General features: G+C 50.7%; 1 protein-coding gene across 1 annotated transcript; it reads left to right on the top strand.

The window, feature by feature from the left end:
- The first annotated feature begins 283 nt into the window (after positions 1 to 283).
- On the top strand, positions 284 to 15,809 carry LOC144496901 (E3 ubiquitin-protein ligase PPP1R11-like). Its single transcript, XM_078217509.1, has 4 exons — positions 284 to 370; positions 10,052 to 10,284; positions 11,167 to 11,275; positions 12,642 to 15,809. The coding sequence occupies exons 2-4, from the start codon at positions 10,189 to 10,191 to the stop codon at positions 12,839 to 12,841; spliced, it is 405 nt and encodes a 134-aa protein (XP_078073635.1). The 5' UTR covers positions 284 to 370; positions 10,052 to 10,188; the 3' UTR covers positions 12,842 to 15,809.
- Positions 15,810 to 17,908: the final 2,099 nt, after the last annotated feature.

Genomic DNA, 17,908 nt, shown 5'->3' with positions numbered 1-17,908 from the left:
GATTCTATATATTGGCCCATTAGAGGGGATTATATTTTAGACCCCTCTGGAGGTAACCTCCTCTGCCCCCTCCCGCCACAGCTTCACCCACCATGAAGCGGGTCAGTCATCAGCAAAAGGAGTCCCACGTGTTCAGTTTTCCTGCCTGAAACATGGCGGCCCCTGCCGCACCGGAGTGACGTCGCGCACGTGACTTCGCCGCAAGACCCGCATCAAAGATGGCGCCGCGCCCTTGGAGGTGGGGGGGACTCCGGAAAGGTGAGCACCGGGCGGAACCGGAAATGGTGCTGGGGAAGGAGATGGGCAACGGCACGGGGGCAAGGCTGCAGGGAAAGGTCTGGAAGATGGAGGCGGTGTGAGTGGGACACAGGTAATCAATTATTGTAGAGACATTGTCAGCTGTAAAGCAGTATAACACACTGTAATATAATGTACTTTATACTAGATAGGGACAGGTTAAAATATTAATTTACTTTATATCTGAGAGGGACAATAAAATATTGTCTCCTGCAAATTTAGGAATGCTATAATAAAACTCATAGGCAGTATAATAAAGAGGGACAAATAATACTGTAATATATATGTGACTAACTTTATACAATATGGATTCTCTTGTAAATTTATATAATTCTAGAATAAAACTAATTCTATGTCAAGTGCAGGCCATACATATTTAATATATATTCTTACCTGTAAATGAATGCAAAGTTTAAAGTTTATTTATTAGTGTCACAAGTAAGGCTGCAGTGAAGTTACTGTGAAATTCCCCGAATCGCCACACTCCGGTGTCTGTTCAGGTCAATGCACCTAACCAGCACGTCTTTCAGACTGTGGGGGGAAACCGGAGCACCCGGAGGAAACCCGCGCAGACACGGGGAGAATGCGTAGACTCTGCACAGACAGTGACCCAAGCTGGGAATCGAATCTGGGTCCCTGGCACTGTGAGACAGCAGAGCTTGCCACTGTGCTGCCCACCATTAATTATATGATCCAGCTAATGTGCATTGCACAATTATGCAATTATATGATCAATTACGTGTACAATTATATGATCCAGCTAATGTACATTGTACAATTGAGAGGATCAGCTGACAGTAATTTACAGGAGGGATAGATAATATTTATTATATTACACAAAAAGAGGTACCTAATATTATTGCACACACTGTATAATAGAGAGAGAGAAGCAGCTCATAAATAGATTAGTGTGACTTGGTCTGTATGCTGCTACCACCTGTTTGACAAACCTGATTTGCGTTCTTTGAATTAGCGGAGGAGGTCAGTGTGGATGATGCCATTGATGAGTATGTGGTCTCTGGGAAATGCGTTCTGATAACGAGTTTATCAGCAAAAGCAAAACCCATGGGGTGAAATGGACAATGGCGGTGTGCGTACGAAGTTGGTGAAGGAACGGACAGAAGAGAGTAGTGGTGAACAGTTGATTTCGGGCCTGAAGCGAAGTTTGCCCATGAGTCGGTATTGTGGCAATGGCTCTTTTTGATATATATTAATGGCCTGGGCTTGGATATAAAGGACGCTGCCTCAAAAGTTGCAGATGGGTGGCACAGTGGTTAGCACTGCTGCTTCACAGCGCCAGGGACAGGGGCTCAATTCCAGCCTTGGGTGACTGTCTGTGCAGAGTTTGCACATTCTCCGTGTTTGCACGGGTTTCCTCCGGGTGCTCCGGTTTCCTCAAACATTCCAAAAATGTGTAGGTTAGGCATATTGGCCATGCTAAATTGCCCCTTAGTGTGCAAAGATGTGTAGGTTGGGGGGGGTTAGCTGTGGTAAATGCGGGGGGGTGGGCCTGGGTAAGATGCTCTGTTGGAGAGTCAGTACAGAATTGATGGGCTGAATGGCTTCCTGCACTGTCAGGATTCTATGTTACAAAGCTTTTAAATGTGGTTGAAATAAAGTGGGATATTCGAGAGGACGTAGACTCGTGAAGGGGGCAGATATGTGGCAAGTGAAATAGATGCAGAGAAGTATGAACTGATACAATTGTACCATTCAGCTTTTACAAAAATGTAAAAGGGAATTATGGGAACAGTGGGGGATGTGCCTATGCAAATCTTTGAAGGCAGCAGAGCAAGTTGAAAAAATTGTTTGAAACAAGAGCAGATTGGAACTTTAGCTTTGTAGATAGAGGCACAGAGGACTGAAAAGATATTTATGCCAAGCCTTTGTTTAAAATGAAGCAGAGGGTTGAAACCCTAACTGGCTCATTCTTGGCACCACACTCTACAAAGGCTGTCAAGATGTTAAGTGAGAGTGTCAAAGAGATTTACTGAGATGGTACCAGGGATAAAGGACTTTAGTTAATATGGGAGAGATTGGAGAAGCTGGGGCTTTTCTCTTGGAGCCGAGACGGTTAAGGGAGGAATTTGACAGAAGTCTTCAAAAGCCCAAGAAGGTTTTTATAGGTCAAGTAAGAATGAACAGTTTCCCTTGGCAGAAAGGTCAGTAAAAAGAGAACACAGAGTTGAGGTGCGACATGAGGGAAAGGTTTCTTTATTTAACGCAGCGAGTTGTTGTGATCTGGAGCATCTTGTCTGAAAGGACAGTGGAAGCAGGTTCAGTCGTAACTTTCAATATGGCATTGGATGAATACTTAAAAGGGGAAAGAAAGGAGGAGTGGGACAGATTGGGTAGTTCTTTCATAGAGCAAGAACAGGCTGGAAGGGTCGAAGGGGGTCCTTTCTGCGTTGTATGATTCTGCGATTGTATGAACCTGTATTATAATGTGTGGCAGGTAATATCCTTTAGAACATTTCAAACAGCATGATCAGATCACAGACCTCTATTGGACAACATGTCTTAGGAAGGATCTAGGAACTTCGGAGCTGGAGTAGGCCATTCAGCCCTTTGAGTCTGCTCTGCCATTTACATAAGATCTGGCTGTGTTCTCAAGCTCGCTGTCTGCTTCTCCCCGCCCCATATCCCTTGACACCCTTGTCTATCAAAATCTTATCTTGCCTTGAATATACTCAATGACACCAGCCTCTGTGGCTTTCTGTGGAAGAGAATTCCACAGGCGAACCACCCTCTGAGGGAAAAGGAAATCTCCTCATCTCTGTCTTAAACAGGTGGGCTCTCTTATTGTTAAACTGTAGCCCCCAGTTCGAGCCTCTCCCACAAGTAGAAACATCCCCCTGGTATGTACCCTGTCATCCCCCTCCGGATCTTTAATGTTTCAGTAATTAAGTTTGGAGGGGCTACAGCAGAGACGCACCAGAATGATACCAGAAAGTTCCGTTCTGAAGAAGGCTTCCACAAAGGTGGCTTGTGTTACCCTTGGCTGTTTTAAAAAGAAGTAGTGAGATGTTTGAGACTTTCGCTGGGTAGATAGAGAGGGCCCGTTTCTCGAGTGGAAGGAAGCAGTGGCAACAGCTATCGATATCTGTGCAGCATCTTTAATATAAAACGCCCCAGTCACTTCATCAGAGTGTTGTCAAGCAGTATTTGACACCAAACCACATATTGGGGCATATGGGAAGGCGATGGCCTCGTGGTATTATCACTAGACGATTAATCCAGAAACTCAGCTAATGTCCTGGGGACCCGGGTTCAAATCCCCCCACAGCAGGTGGTGGAATTAGAATTCAATAAAAATCTGGAATTAAGAATCTATTGATAACCATGAAACCATTGTCGATTGTCAGAAAAACCTATCTGGTTCACTAATGTCCTTTAGGGAAGGAAATCTGCCATCCTTAACCGGTCTGGCCTACATGTGACTCCAGAGCCAGAGGTTGACTCTCAACTTCCCTCCAAGGGCAACTAGGGATGGGCAATAAATGCTGGCCAGCCAGCGACGCCCATGGCCCACGAATGAATTAAAAAGATATGGTCGAGAGGTAGGATTTAATCAGCGGCTGAAAGGAAGTGAGGCAGAGGGGTTTAGGGAGGGAATTGCAAAGCTTGGGACCCAGGCAGCTTAAGGCATGGCCCTGAATGGTGGAATGATTAGAATCGGGGTGATAGGCCAGAGTTAGAAGAGTGCAGCTTTCTCAGAGGCACAAACTTACAATGAGCCAAACTGTTTAGGGTAGAAATTAAAGTCGATTAAGATTATGAAGGGTTAGGGATTTGAGGCACAGTTTAACTGTGGTTCAACTGTATTGAATAGTGGGACAGGCTCGAAGGGCTTCAGTTCCTACTGATACTTTGTTCCCTCCCTGCTTCCCTGTCCCTCCTTTTCAGAAGCTGTGGTTGCAGCAGAAATCCGGCTTCAGGGACTGATTAAGCCACGCCCACCAACAGAGTAAAAAAAACACCAACATCTAAAGAGGCGCCACAGCTGCCAAAAGCCAGTGCGAGCTCCACTGACCCCATTGCTGTGCTGGAGTTCATGATCCCGAAATCCTGTCCCGCGACCACCAGTCCCACACGGTTCCCAATGGAATATTCTTCGTGCTCCACCTGCTTCCCTTTGCCGACACCGTCCTCCACACGAGATCACGTCCCACATGTACACGCATGATACTGAGCTCTGCTCCCTGATGGTGGTGTTAAGGCCATCCCTTTGTGGGAGAGGCGAGCCTACAGAAGGGGAAAGGATCCAGGAAGTCACTGTGGCCCACATAGTCATCAACAACATAGGGAGAATCAGGAATGACGTTGTGTGGGAAGGAATGTGGAACAAGCAGTCGCTGCCAAGGCCAACATTTATTGCCCTCGAACTGAGTGGTTCAGAGGGCACTTAAGAGTTGCTGTGAGGCTGGAGTGACATCTAGGGTAAGGGGCAGCAGATTTTCTTCCCTTGCCAGGGCATTTGTGAACCAGACGGGTTTTTATGGCAATTAGACAGGTTTTTTAATTGAATTCAAATTTCACCATCTGCCGTGCCAAACTAGTCCAGTGACAATACCACTGTGCCACTGCCTCCGCATAGGTTCAAATTAAAACACAGCCTCAAAGCTAATGATCCCTGGATTACCCTCCCAGTCACACGGATAAGGGGAAAGAAGGTTTGAATGCGCAGCTAAAGAGTGGTTTGAAGGGGAAGGGATTTCAATCCACAGGTCAGTGGCACTGTTAGTGGGGGAAGAGGGAGCTGTTCCACTGCAACAGACCGGGAAGGGACCAGTGTCCTGGCGAATGGGGCCTTAGGCTTATAAGGAGGAGAGTGGATTCTGATGAGAAAGAAAGACGTGCGTTTATATAGAACCGCTCATGACCACCAGACATCTCAACGTGCTTTGCAGCTAGGGAAATACTTTTTGAAATGTTGCCACTGTTTCAATGTAGGAGATACAGCATCAATTTGTACACAGCAAGCTCCCACAAACAGCAATGTCCCAATGCTCGGATAATCTGTTTTTGTGATGTTGATTGAGGGGTTAGTATTGTCTAGGAATACCGGGTAGAACTCCCCTGCTCTTGTTTGAAATAGTGCCGCGGGATCCTTCACGTCCACTTGGCCTGGGTTTAATATCTCATTCAGAAGGCAGCTCCTCTGGCAGTGCAGCATTCCTACAGTACTGTAAGCATCGGTGAGACCACATCTGGAGCACTGTATATAGTGTCGGTCACCTTACTCCAGTGAAGGATCTAAATGCATTGGAAGCAGTTCAGAGAAGGTTTACTGGACTAATAGCTAGAATGGTTGGGTTGTCTTCTGAGGAAAGGTTGGAGGGGCCAGGCTTGTATCCATTGGAGTTTAGTAGAGTAAGAGGTGACTTGATTGAACCATGTAAGATTCTGAGGAGTATTGACAGGGTGGATGTGGGGAGCATTTTTCCTCTTGTGGGAGAATCTAGAACTAAGGATCTCCGTTCAAAAAATATGGGGGTCGCCCATTTCAAACAGCGATGAGAAATTTTCTCTGAGGGCTGTGAGTCTCTGCAACTCTCTCCCTCAAGACGCAGTGGACACGGAGTCTATGAATATTTTTAAGGCAGAGTGTGAAATATTCTTGTTTAACGAGGGGGTGAAAGGTTATCCGGGGGTCGGCAGCAATGTGGGGTTGAGGTTACAGTCAGACCAGCTGCGATTGTATAGAATGGAGGAGCTAGCTCGAAGGGCCGAGTGGCCTACTCCTGGTTTGTGTGTATTACTGAAAGGTGGTTACAGGGTGACCAAGGTCGAGAGCTGAATATTCCAGGGTGCCTGACTTTTGGAAAAGACAGGTGAAATGGGAGATTGAAGGTGGGAGAGAGGTGGTGACGATGAAGGGGCGAGTTAAATACGCTCGAGAGAACAGGTCATAGCTCAGAAAATCAGAACATGGAGGGCGGAAGATACGGGTGGGAGAAGCCTCCAGGACCCTGACGAGAAACTAGAGTGTTGGACAGGAAGTTAGAGGAACATTGTAACAAGGGCAGTGCAGGAATCCCGGGGTGGACTTTAAACTTCATAAACTCTCAGCAAAGCAGATTGGCAAAATACAGCTTGGAGGACGGGTTTGCGAAATGCATTCAAAAAGTTTTCATTGCATCAATTAAACAATTAAGGAATAGGTTATTTTAGATCCAGTATTATGCAATGCGATTGAGCTAATTATTAACCTCATGATAGAGTGTATGATTGTAGATTGGCAATGGCAAGCGTTAATACCTCAATTCTCAAACGACAGAGGAACGAAAACTTCACTGGGAAAGTGCTGCTTCTGTGACAGAGAAGTTAGGATAGTGTTTGTTTTTTGAGACGAGGGGAAAGAAATGAACTCCTGTTGTTTGCCTGGGTTCCGTTCCCACGGGTCCTCGCAGTGTGAAGTCGCGACAACGCGTGTGCAGAGTCGGCACATGCACAGTGCTTGATTTCCACGTGGGAACGACATGGGAAAGGCGGGAGTTTAATGTTTTAAATTGCAGATAAGTGAAGTTTTGAGACCGCGATTACGCGTGCAACTACTTTCGCGTGGGAAGCACATTCCCCAGAGAGACAGGAGCTGACTGTGCCGTAAGCCCCCAGGTTGGGAGGGTTTTGTGACCAAGTTTGCTGCTGCTGCAAAGATAAGCAGGTTGTGCGGAGGGCGCACAGTCCGCGGAGGGACACGGATAGATCAAGTGAGCGGGCAAGAATTTTGCAAATGGAGTATAGCACTGGAAAGTGTGAGGTTGTCCATTGTGGCAGGAAGGATAGGAAACACAGGATCTTATTTAAATAGAGAGAGACTGCAGACTGCTGCAGTACAGAGGGACCTGGGTGTCCTTGCACATGAATCACGGAAAGTCAATCTGCAGGTGCAGCATTGAGGAAGGCAAACAGAATATTGTCCTTTATTGCAAAGGGGGTGGTGAATGAAAGTGGGCATTAGCATTGGAAGTGTCATTAATAAAGGACAGGTTTGTAATTCTTTGTGTCCTTATCACATCCCAAAGTACCTGATTATAGACTGTGCAGTACTTCTAAAGCATGGCCTCTACTATAAAGTAGGTGAAGCGACAGTCAATGTGCGCACAGCAAGATCCCACTAACAGCAGCATGCTATTGGCCAGAGAATGTTCCCTCCCCCCCTCTCTCTCCCCCCCCCCCCCCCCGCAAACCCAGGGATGCTGATTAAGGGATGAACATAGGTCAGGATGCTGGGGAGAATTCCCCTGCTGCTCTTCAGAATAGTGACCACTGGATCTTTCCTCTCCGCCTGAAGAGGGCAGATGTAGCCTCACCCCTCCCGGGTTTAATGTCTCACTCAAAGGATGACACTTCTGAGGTACAGTTCACCCTCTTGCCCCCAACTCCCCCCTCGTTTAGCACATGACTGACTGATGTCAGTAGTACACCATCTGTGTCATGTATTAGCATATCCCATCTGTCCGCCCTTCATGGTGCACCCATGACTTTCTGACACAGAGGAGTGTTGAGAGAGTTTGTGGCACCAGGGTCCAAATTAAAACACAGCGTCAATGGTAATGATCCCTGGGTTACTCTCCGAGCCATGTGTTAATTGGCGTGGGGGCAAACAGCTGAGAAGTTTGAACGCCACAAGATGGGAATCCATTTTGATGTGTCGTCACCTAATGTCGACTCAGTTAATGCTGCCAAACCCGTCAGCAAAGCTGACCTGGGGCTTCTGAACAGACGCATTTGCCTGAAAGTTTTTGCTAGTTGTTTTATTGGCCAGACCGGTGCAAACGATGTGGGGGGGGCATTTCCAACGCCAGTTCTGTCGAGTGTAAATCCAATCTGTGGTCTTCAACCTGGCTTACAAATCACTTTGAAACCAGCTTCACCCACCAAATGGATTTGAAGTAATGAGGGTGGCGAGTTTTCCCTGTTGTAGCTATCTAAGGAGCTCTTCAAATGAATTTCCCCAAGATATTTCACTTAGGAGCTGCTAACGTACCCCAGTGAAACTAATAGTGTATTAAATCCAGTAATGTTAAAACTAGCTCATTCATTCCTTCCTTATTTTTGAGACATACCAGATTCTCAGGGGGTTTTACAGGGTCGACGCTGAGAGGTTGTTTCCCCGTGTGGGAGAGTCTGGGGACCAGAGGGCATCATCTCAGAGTAAGGGGTCACCCATTGTAGTCAGAGACGAGGAATTTCTTCTCTGAGAGGGTAGTGAATGTGTGGAGTTCTTTACGCAGAGGGTTGTAGAGGCTGGATCATTAAGTATGCTCAAGGCTGAGACAAATTTTTAATCAGTAAGGGAATCGAGGGTTATGGGGATAAGGCGGGAAAGCAGAGTTGAGGATTGTCACATCAGATCAGTCATGATCTCATTGAATGGTGGGGTAGACCCGATGGGCTGAATGGCCCACTTCTGTCCTGTGTTTTATGGTGGAAGGAACTATGGACCAGAGATGACAGATTTATGGTTAAGTAGGACAAAACAGCAACAAGAGACAGGCAGAGAAACATTTTCTCCCAGGGTCTGGAATGCATCATCTGAGAGTGTGGTGGAGGCAGATTCAATCGAGGCATTGGAGAGGGAAGAGGATTATTATCTGAATTGGAAGCATGTGCAAAGTTAGGAGAAGGCGGCGAAGGAGTGGCATTGTGGTGAATTGTTTTTTGTGGGGGTGGGGGGAAAGCTGGCACAGACCTGATGGGCCGAACTGCCTCTACCTGTAGCAAGGAATTCAGTGACTTTTTTTTGCGATGAACCCAATTTCAGCTGCATTAATAAACTGCAGCCACTCAAACACATATTTTACTGCGGATAAAATAAATAAGCAATGATGCTGCCTGTTTGAGCTGGTTCACAGAGGGGATTTCACACTTGGGCAAATCTGTTTGGACGTAAACCTGCAGCACCCCTCGGAAAGTCAGCTCTGTTTCCCCCCAGTGTAGCGATTGTGACAGCAAGGGTTCCCTAGTTTGGGAGGGTTACAGAGTAAATTGGATCGATACTGTTTGGAGTTGAGGACTGAGCTTATTGAGATTCAGAAGGTGCTGAAGGGGGCTTGCCAGGGTAGACACTGGCCAACCTGAGGAGGAGGAGAAATGTCTTCGCCTGAAGGGGGCGGGAAGCAGGATATTGAATTTGGTGATGAGCTATGATCAAAATGAATGGCAGGGAAGACTCAAAGGGCCGAATGGTCTACTCCGTGTTTCTATGTTTCTGTGATTGTGTTGAATAGCAGAGCAGGCTCGATGGGCCGAATGGTCAGCTCCCACTAATTCTTACCTGCTTGTGGTGTTCCAAGTGGGAACTCTGCCCTGGAGATAATCGTCGCTTCGAAACCAAACTGCAGTATACGATCCCATAAAGAGATAATGGTGTTATAAAGAGGGAGACTGGTAGTTAATAATTGATTAAAATGAGCTGAATGTTAAATTCACGTACTGAGCTGAGGGGAGCAGAGACTCTGTATTGAAGAGCTCACCGAGTGCGGTCAATGGTAAGATGCTTTATGGATTGACGATAGGGTACAGTGTATTAATAATCGGGGCTGATTCTCAGCAGTATAATCACTGTTCACCACAACACTGCTCATTCCAAGTGGTGACGTGGCTGAGTTTAATGGCTGCCTGCCTGATAATTGCATTGTGTCCTGTCCACGTGATGGATTTGCAGCCTGCATTACCATCCAGGCACCCACTTCCCGTCAAGGTTGGCTCAGTGTGTTGCCTTCTTTTCCTCCTGTCTCTTCAACAGGCTTCAGGCTTTGCCAAAGTCTCTTCAGCATCGAATTCAGCACCACCCCGACACCCCGGCCCCTCCCTCCCCTGCCCCGCCACCTGCAGCAGCCAGAGGGAGCGCCGCGGAAACCTACAACCCAACCGAGTGCCTGAATGGAGCGAGAGATTGAGCGCGGCGCGATGGCGGAGGCAGCAAGCGCGTCTTCTACCGTCACCGAGACCGTGGATGGGAACCAGCCGGCAGACCCGGTGAGTACTTTCTCTCTCTCTCTCTCTCCCCCCCCCCCACCATTGCCAAGAAATGTGGTCGCCGTAGCAAGCATAGGGCACGCGGCCAGTTTGCACACAGCCCCCGCGAGCGACTGGCTACTCCCTTTTAGTGGTTGTTAGCCAAGGTACAGGACACTGGATGTGCAGACCTCCACCCACTGACTACACACAGTGGGAGCAGTCACCGGACAGTCACCGGACAGTCACCGGACAGTCACCGGACAGTCGTGCCCGTGGCAGATACGGGACATGGAGCAGATGCAATCCAGAAAGGAATTTTGCGACTCTGGAATGCGCCGGACTGCTTTCCAACTGACTGAAGTCCCTCCTGCAATGTAGGAAAGGGAGAGGGGACTTTGCGCACAGGAAGATCCCAGGAACAGCAGCCCCGTAATGATGCAATCATCTGTATTTGAGGGATAAACATTGGACAGGGCGTTGGGGAGAAATCCCATTCTTATCCTTTGAAATAATGGGTGGGGGGGGCCTGCCTGAGAGGGTGGGGGGGGCGGGGGCGGTGCCTTGCTTTAACACATCTCAACTGGAAGGTGGCACCTCTGACAGTGCAGCAGCCCCACTACCCCCCCCCCCCCCTCCCCCTTCGATACCGCACTGCGAGCGCTGGCCAGGATTTTGTGTGTGTGGGGGGGGTCCGGGAAGGTTGGGAGGGGGTGGTCTCCCGAGCGGAATTGAACCTGCAGCCTCCTGACCCCGAGGTGGGAGTGCATCGCCACTGAATCAGGGCAGTGACAGCCACTGTAATTTGAGAAGTGCGGGGCGATTTTGTTTCAGTGGGTGCCTTTCATTCACCGCAGCCCGACACGGCAGAGATGAGATCTGTTCCATCCCTCCCTTTTACAGGAGAATCGGAGCATCACTATCCGACTGAGGAAACGCAAAACTAACAAGAAGGTGGAGTGGACGAGTGACACTGTGGACAATGAGCACCTGGGCCGGCGCTCCTCCAAGTGTAAGTGTCACGCGTGCCAGGCATCAAAAGATTCAGGGGCAGAGGTTTGGGCCTCCAGAAATACCACACTAATTTTACGCAATGACCTGGAATGTTCCACCCGAAACTGCGGGAGAAGCAAATTGAGTAATAACTTCCTGAAGGGAATTGTGTAAACAATACACGGGGAAATGATTGCAGGGGAATGGGACACCATTTTTCTACATTTCCGATTTGGGATCTGGCATCGTTGGGAAGGGCAGCATTCGTTTCCCACTCCCACCCGTTACCCTCCAGAGTTGAACGGATACTATCCATCTGGGACTAACTGGGCAGCTCTTCCAAAGCAGCAGCACTGACGCAGTGGGCTGAATGGCCTCCTCCTGTTCCGAGCAATCTGAGAGGCAGCACTCCCGAGCCAGGGCCCTTGCTCTTTGGGCGGCACAGTGGTTAGCGCTGCTGCCTCACAGCGCCAGGGACCCGGGTTCGATTCCCGGCTTGGGTCACTTTCTGTGTGGTGTTCGTATGTTCTCCCCGTGTCTGCGTGGGTTTCCTCTGGTTTCCTCCCACAGTCCAAAAGATGTGCGGGTTAGGTTGATTGGCCGTGCTAAATTGCCCCTTGGTGTCAGGGGGATTAGTAGAGTAAATGCATGGCATTACAGGGATAGGACCTGGGTGGGATTGTGGTTAGTGCAGACTCAATGGGCCGAATGGCCTCTTGTACTGTACTGATTTTGTAAGAGATTTTGACGATTTAAGCTTTGTGTAGAATCTACTTCCCCGGGAACTCCCAAGACAACCCAATACTTGTTGGTGGGGTGCTGCCCAAATAGGAAGAGCCCGCCTGAGAAAGTCAGGCCACCAGGTGCTTGTTCTCTGGTGCCACAAGTACCAAGCGGCGAAGCGTCTGACAAATGCCAAGCTGGTGTCTGCGCGCCACCCTGAGCTGCCAGTGATGCGTCGGCCCCTCACTTTACCCCTCCATTGAGACGCTGCTTGAAAACCTGCCTCTCGGTTCAAGCTTTGGCTCACCTGACCCGAGATCTCCTCGTGTAGCTTGGTGCCGGGTTTTGTTTGTTAATGCTCCAGGGTAAAAGATGGGATGATAAGAGGCAGTTCATTAACCCGAGACTCTCAGTGGGAATGCTCTTCCCCTCACTGCTTCCCCATCCATTAGCCCAGGTCGCAACACAGGAGCAAGTGGTCCTCTTTAGACCAGGCTCCCAGTGTGCGTGGGGCTCTTGCCTCGCGTCCACCCTGCCTCTGGCCTCATACCCCATGGCCTCGCGACACCCCCTCCCCTGACTTCGCGCCTCCCAGCCTCGCACCCCACCATCCTCGCGCCCCCGTGTCCCTGTCTCCACTGAATTTCCCTTGCTGTTCACAGGCTGCTGCATCTACGAGAAGCCGAGGGCCTTTGGTGAGAGCTCATCGGAGAGCGAGGACGAAGATGGCGGCGGCTGCGGCAACGCGCACTGCGTCAGGGGCCACAAGAAACCGTTTTCGGGCGACGGCTCCCATCCCGCGGACCACAACCACGACGCCCAGCACCCGAATCACGGACACAGTCAGCCACCGGAAAACTGAGGGGGCGCGGAGGGGGAGCTGGAATGATTGAAGCTCAGGGTTGGGCGGTGAGAGGGGGAGGGGAGGAAATCAGTGGGGGGCGGGGGTGGGTGTCATTTTCCTTCCCCGATGCGGTGCCCCCTCTGCACACCGCTTCCGCATTCCCCCACCCCCCACCCCTCCTCCCTCCCCCACCCACACCCTGACTCCCCTCTCCACAACCGGACTTGCTAACTGAAGGGTCTCCACACAATCGTGCTTTTCTTCTAGAGGAGAGGTGTGTTTTTTTTTAAAACGGAAAATCTAGATCTGTACATTTTTATGGCGTTTGTAAATTTATTTAAACGGGAACTTTTTTTTTGCCATTAGCTGCGGATCCTGGGGAGGGTGCATGCGGCGCACGGGGCCAGGAGCTGGGACCCGCCAATTGGGTTTGCACGGTAGATAATCTCAGATACGTCTGTAACTGGAGTGGGCGAGGATCAGGCAGAAGCAAATGGCTCTGCCTCCAGAACACAGTGAGAACCGGCTGAGGGATCAGTCACAGCACAGGCACACACACCGGCTCAAACACCTTAGTTAAAGAAGTACAGATACTGGCAGCTGGGTATAACATCAGAGGGTGCGAGTCACAGTCCTGGTATTAAAGGATCCCCAGATTAGGGTGGGTTACGTCAGATATGTGTGTGTCTGTGGGGGTGTGGTTTGTGTGTGTGTGTGTGTCTCTCTGGGTGTGTGTGTGGCTGTATCTCTGGGTGCGTGTGTGTGGGGCTGTCTCTGGGTGTGTGTGTGGGGCTGTCTCTCTGGGTGTGTGTGTGGGGCTGTCTCTCTGGGTGTGTGTGTGGGGCTGTCTCTGGGTGTGTGTGTGGGGCTGTCTCTCTGGGTGTGTGTGTGGGGCTGTCTCTCTGGGTGTGTGTGTGGGGCTGTCTCTCTGGGTGTGTGTGTGTGGCTGTCTCTCTGGGTGTGTGTGTGTGGGGCTGTCTCTCTGGGTGTGTGTGTGGGGCTGTCTCTCTGGGTGTGTGTGTGGGGCTGTCTCTCTGGGTGTGTGTGTGGGGCTGTCTCTCTGGGTGTGTGTGTGGGGCTGTCTCTCTGGGTGTGTGTGTGTGGCTGTCTCTCTGGGTGTGTGTGTGGGGCTGTCTCTCTGGGTGTGTGTGTGGGGCTGTCTCTCTGGGTGTGTGTGTGGGGCTGTCTCTCTGGGTGTGTGTGTGGGGCTGTCTCTCTGGGTGTGTGTGTGGGGCTGTCTCTCTGGGTGTGTGTGTGGGGCTGTCTCTCTGGGTGTGTGTGTGGGGCTGTCTCTCTGGGTGTGTGTGTGGGGCTGTCTCTCTGGGTGTGTGTGTGGGGCTGTCTCTCTGGGTGTGTGTGTGGGGCTGTCTCTCTGGGTGTGTGTGTGGGGCTGTCTCTCTGGGTGTGTGTGTGGGGCTGTCTCTCTGGGTGTGTGTGTGGGGCTGTCTCTCTGGGTGTGTGTGTGGGGCTGTCTCTCTGGGTGTGTGTGTGGGGCTGTCTCTCTGGGTGTGTGTGTGGGGCTGTCTCTCTGGGTGTGTGTGTGGGGCTGTCTCTCTGGGTGTGTGTGTGGGGCTGTCTCACTGGGTGTGTGTGGGGCTGTCTCTCTGGGTGTGTGTGGGGCTGTCTCTCTGGGTGTGTGTGGGGCTGTCTCTCTGGGTGTGTGTGGGGCTGTCTCTCTGGGTGTGTGTGGGGCTGTCTCTCTGGGTGTGTGTGGGGCTGTCTCTCTGGGTGTGTGTGGGGCTGTCTCTCTGGGTGTGTGTGGGGCTGTCTCTCTGGGTGTGTGTGGGGCTGTCTCTCTGGGTGTGTGTGGGGCTGTCTCTCTGGGTGTGTGTGGGGCTGTCTCTCTGGGTGTGTGTGGGGCTGTCTCTCTGGGTGTGTGTGGGGCTGTCTCTCTGGGTGTGTGTGGGGCTGTCTCTCTGGGTGTGTGTGGGGCTGTCTCTCTGGGTGTGTGTGGGGCTGTCTCTCTGGGTGTGTGTGGGGCTGTCTCTCTGGGTGTGTGTGGGGCTGTGTCTCTGGGTGTGTGTGGGGCTGTGTCTCTGGGTGCGTGTGGGGCTGTGTCTCTGGGTGCGTGTGTGTGTGGGGGGGCTGTGTCTCTGGGTGCGTGTGTGTGTGGGGGGGCTGTGTCTCTGGGTGCGTGTGTGTGTGTGGGGCTGTGTCTCTGGGTGCGTGTGTGTGTGGGGGGCTGTGTCTCTGGGTGCGTGTGTGTGTGGGGGGCAGTGTCTCTGGGTGCGTGTGTGTGTGTGGGGCTGTGTCTCTGGGTGCGTGTGTGTGTGGGGGGCTGTGTCTCTGGGTGCGTGTGTGTGTGGCTGTGTCTCGGTGCGTGTGTGTGTGGCTGTGACTCTGGGTGCGTGTGTGTGTGTGGGGCTGTGTCTCTGGGTGCGTGTGTGTGGGGCTGTGTCTCTGGGTGCGTGTGTGTGTGTGGGGCTGTGTCTCTGGGTGCGTGTGTGTGTGTGGGGCTGTGTCTCTGGGTGCGTGTGTGTGTGTGGGGCTGTGTCTCTGGGTGCGTGTGTGAGTGGGGCTGTGTCTCTGGGTGCGTGCGTGTGTATGTGGCTGTGTCTCTGGGTGTGTGTGGGGCTGTGTCTCTGGGTGTGTGCGTTCCAGTTTGTGGAAGGGATGACAAGTTCTCTCTCTGCCTCTCAGACGGGGAGATTTAATGCAGTCTGTGCCAGGTGGGGAGGGTTGCAGACTCCCTGTGTATTGTGTGTGCGCGCGCGTGTGTATGCATGTATATATATGTGTGTGTGTATCCGCTATGGGAGTGGGCTGTTGTCAGTTACTGCGGTCACGGGGGGACTGAGCTGGGTTAGGCTGAAGTGTCTTGCTCAGTACCCGATGGGTGTTGGTACTGTGTGAGTGGGGGTTGGTGCGATGCTGCTCTGCTTGTGATCATTGTTACTGATTGTTATTTAATGCTGGAGGAGGAGGAGCTGATCCTTTGCTGGTAAGATGTATTGAAATAAATGGTCTTGCTGAACACAAAACAAAATGTGTAAACCCTCTCAGGAGTTGGCTGGTCTCCAAGGTCTTGGCCGCGAGGCCAGGGGGTGGAGAAGTTTGGAGCGGACAGTTGTGATCAGCAGATTGGTATCGAAGATTTATAAACCGAAGCTGCAAACGTGGTTCCCAAACTGAGCGGAAATAGACCCAGTGTGTTCGTTCATCTACCCGCCCCTGATCAATCATAGTGCAGAAGGAGCCCATTCGGCCCATCGAGTCTGCACTAACAACAATTCCAGGCTCTATCCCCATTATCCCACACATTTACCCTGCTAATCCCCCTGACACTAAGGGGCAATTTGGCATGGCCAATCCACCTAACCATCTTTGGGCTGCAGGAGGAAACCGGAGCACCCGGAGGAAACCCACTCAGACATGGGGAGAATGTGCAGACTCTGCACAGACAGTGACCCGAGGCTGGCATTGAACCCGGGTCCCTGGCGCTGTGAGACAGCAGTGCTAACCACTGTGACACCGTGCCACCCAATTACAGATACCGGTACAGTGCTGGCAGATCTGGAGAAAAATACCTCCAAAACTGGCATGGGCACCATTCCCATTCCCTCTCCTCCCCCCCCCCCCCCCCCCCCCCCCATCTTTCCATTTTTGACTTTACACCACACGCTAACCGTATGGATAATCCCATCCCTTTAAGACCATAAGACATAGGAGCGGAAGTAAGGCCATTCGGCCCATCGAGTCCACTCCACCATTCAATCATGGTTGATTTCAACTCCATTTACCCGCTCTCTCCCCATAGCCCTTAATTCCTCGAGAAATCAAGAATTTATCAATTTCTGTCTTGAAGACGCTTAACGTCTCGGCCTCCACAGCCCTCTGTTGCAATGAATTCCACAGACCCACCACTCTCTGGCTGAAGAAATTTCTCCTCATCTCTGTTCTAAAGTGACTCCCTTTTATTCTAAGGCTGTGCCCCCACGTCCTAGTCTCCCCTGCTAATGGAAACAACTTCCCTATGTCCATCCTATCTAAGCCGTTCATTATCTTGTAAGTTTCTATTAGATCTCCTCTCAACCTCCTAAACTCCAATGAATACAATCCCACGATCCTCAGACGTTCATCGTATGTCAGGCCTACCATTCCCGGGATCATCCGTGTGAATCTCCGCTGGACCCGCTCCAGTGCCAGTATGTCCTTCCTGAGGTGTGGGGCCCAAAATTGCTCACAGTACTCCAAATGGGGCCTAACCAGTGCTTTATAAAGCCTCAGAAGTACATCCCTGCTTTTGTATTCCAAGCCTCTTGAGATAAATGACAACATTACATTTGCTTTCTTAATTACGGACTCAACCTGCAAGTTTACCTTTAGAGAATCCTGGACTAGGACTCCCAAGTCCCTTTGCACTTTAGCATTATGAATTTTGTCACCGTTTAGAAAATAGTCCATGCCTCTATTCTTTTTTCCAAAGTGCAAGACCTCGCACTTGCCCACGTTGAATTTCATCAGCCACTTCTTGGACCACTCTCCTAAACTGTCTAAATCTTTCTGCAGCCTCCCCACCTCCTCAATACTACCTGCCCCTCCACCTATCTTTGTATCATCGGCAAACTTGGCCAGAATGCCCCCAGTCCCGTCATCTAGATCGTTAATATATAAAAAGAACAGCTGTGGCTGTTTGCTGCTGCTCGTGGGCTCTTGCTGTGCAGAGATTGGCTGTTGCGTTTGCTGCGTTACAAACCTCACCGGTTTGAGGTGGTACTGCTGTCACCATGCACCTGCTTCCCATCGCCCTCTGGGGCGGGTCGGAGAGGCATCACTGAAGGAGCTGCCGCTGTGCGTCGCGACTTGGCAGCAGGTTGGGTAAATGTTTGTGGAGCCAGGGGTCACTGTTTATGTTTGATGCACCACTGAGAGACCCTGTCACCGAGTGGATCCAACTGCAGGAGAAGGTGGAGGAATCTCACTGTAACAAAACACAAGCTGTAGACTGATTCAGCAGCTGGATTAAACTGCAAACTGATACGCACCATCCCAAAGACAATAGCTACCATTAAGGAAATTGGCAGGAAAACCAGCGAGGAGAAAAGGACAAGATCTTTTACCCAGTTAGCATTTGGAATGCATTGT

The sequence above is a fragment of the Mustelus asterias genome, chromosome 8, assembly GCF_964213995.1.
Source record: "Mustelus asterias chromosome 8, sMusAst1.hap1.1, whole genome shotgun sequence".
NCBI classification, from domain to species: domain Eukaryota; kingdom Metazoa; phylum Chordata; class Chondrichthyes; order Carcharhiniformes; family Triakidae; genus Mustelus; species Mustelus asterias.
This window is presented reverse-complemented; position numbering and strand designations above follow the sequence as displayed.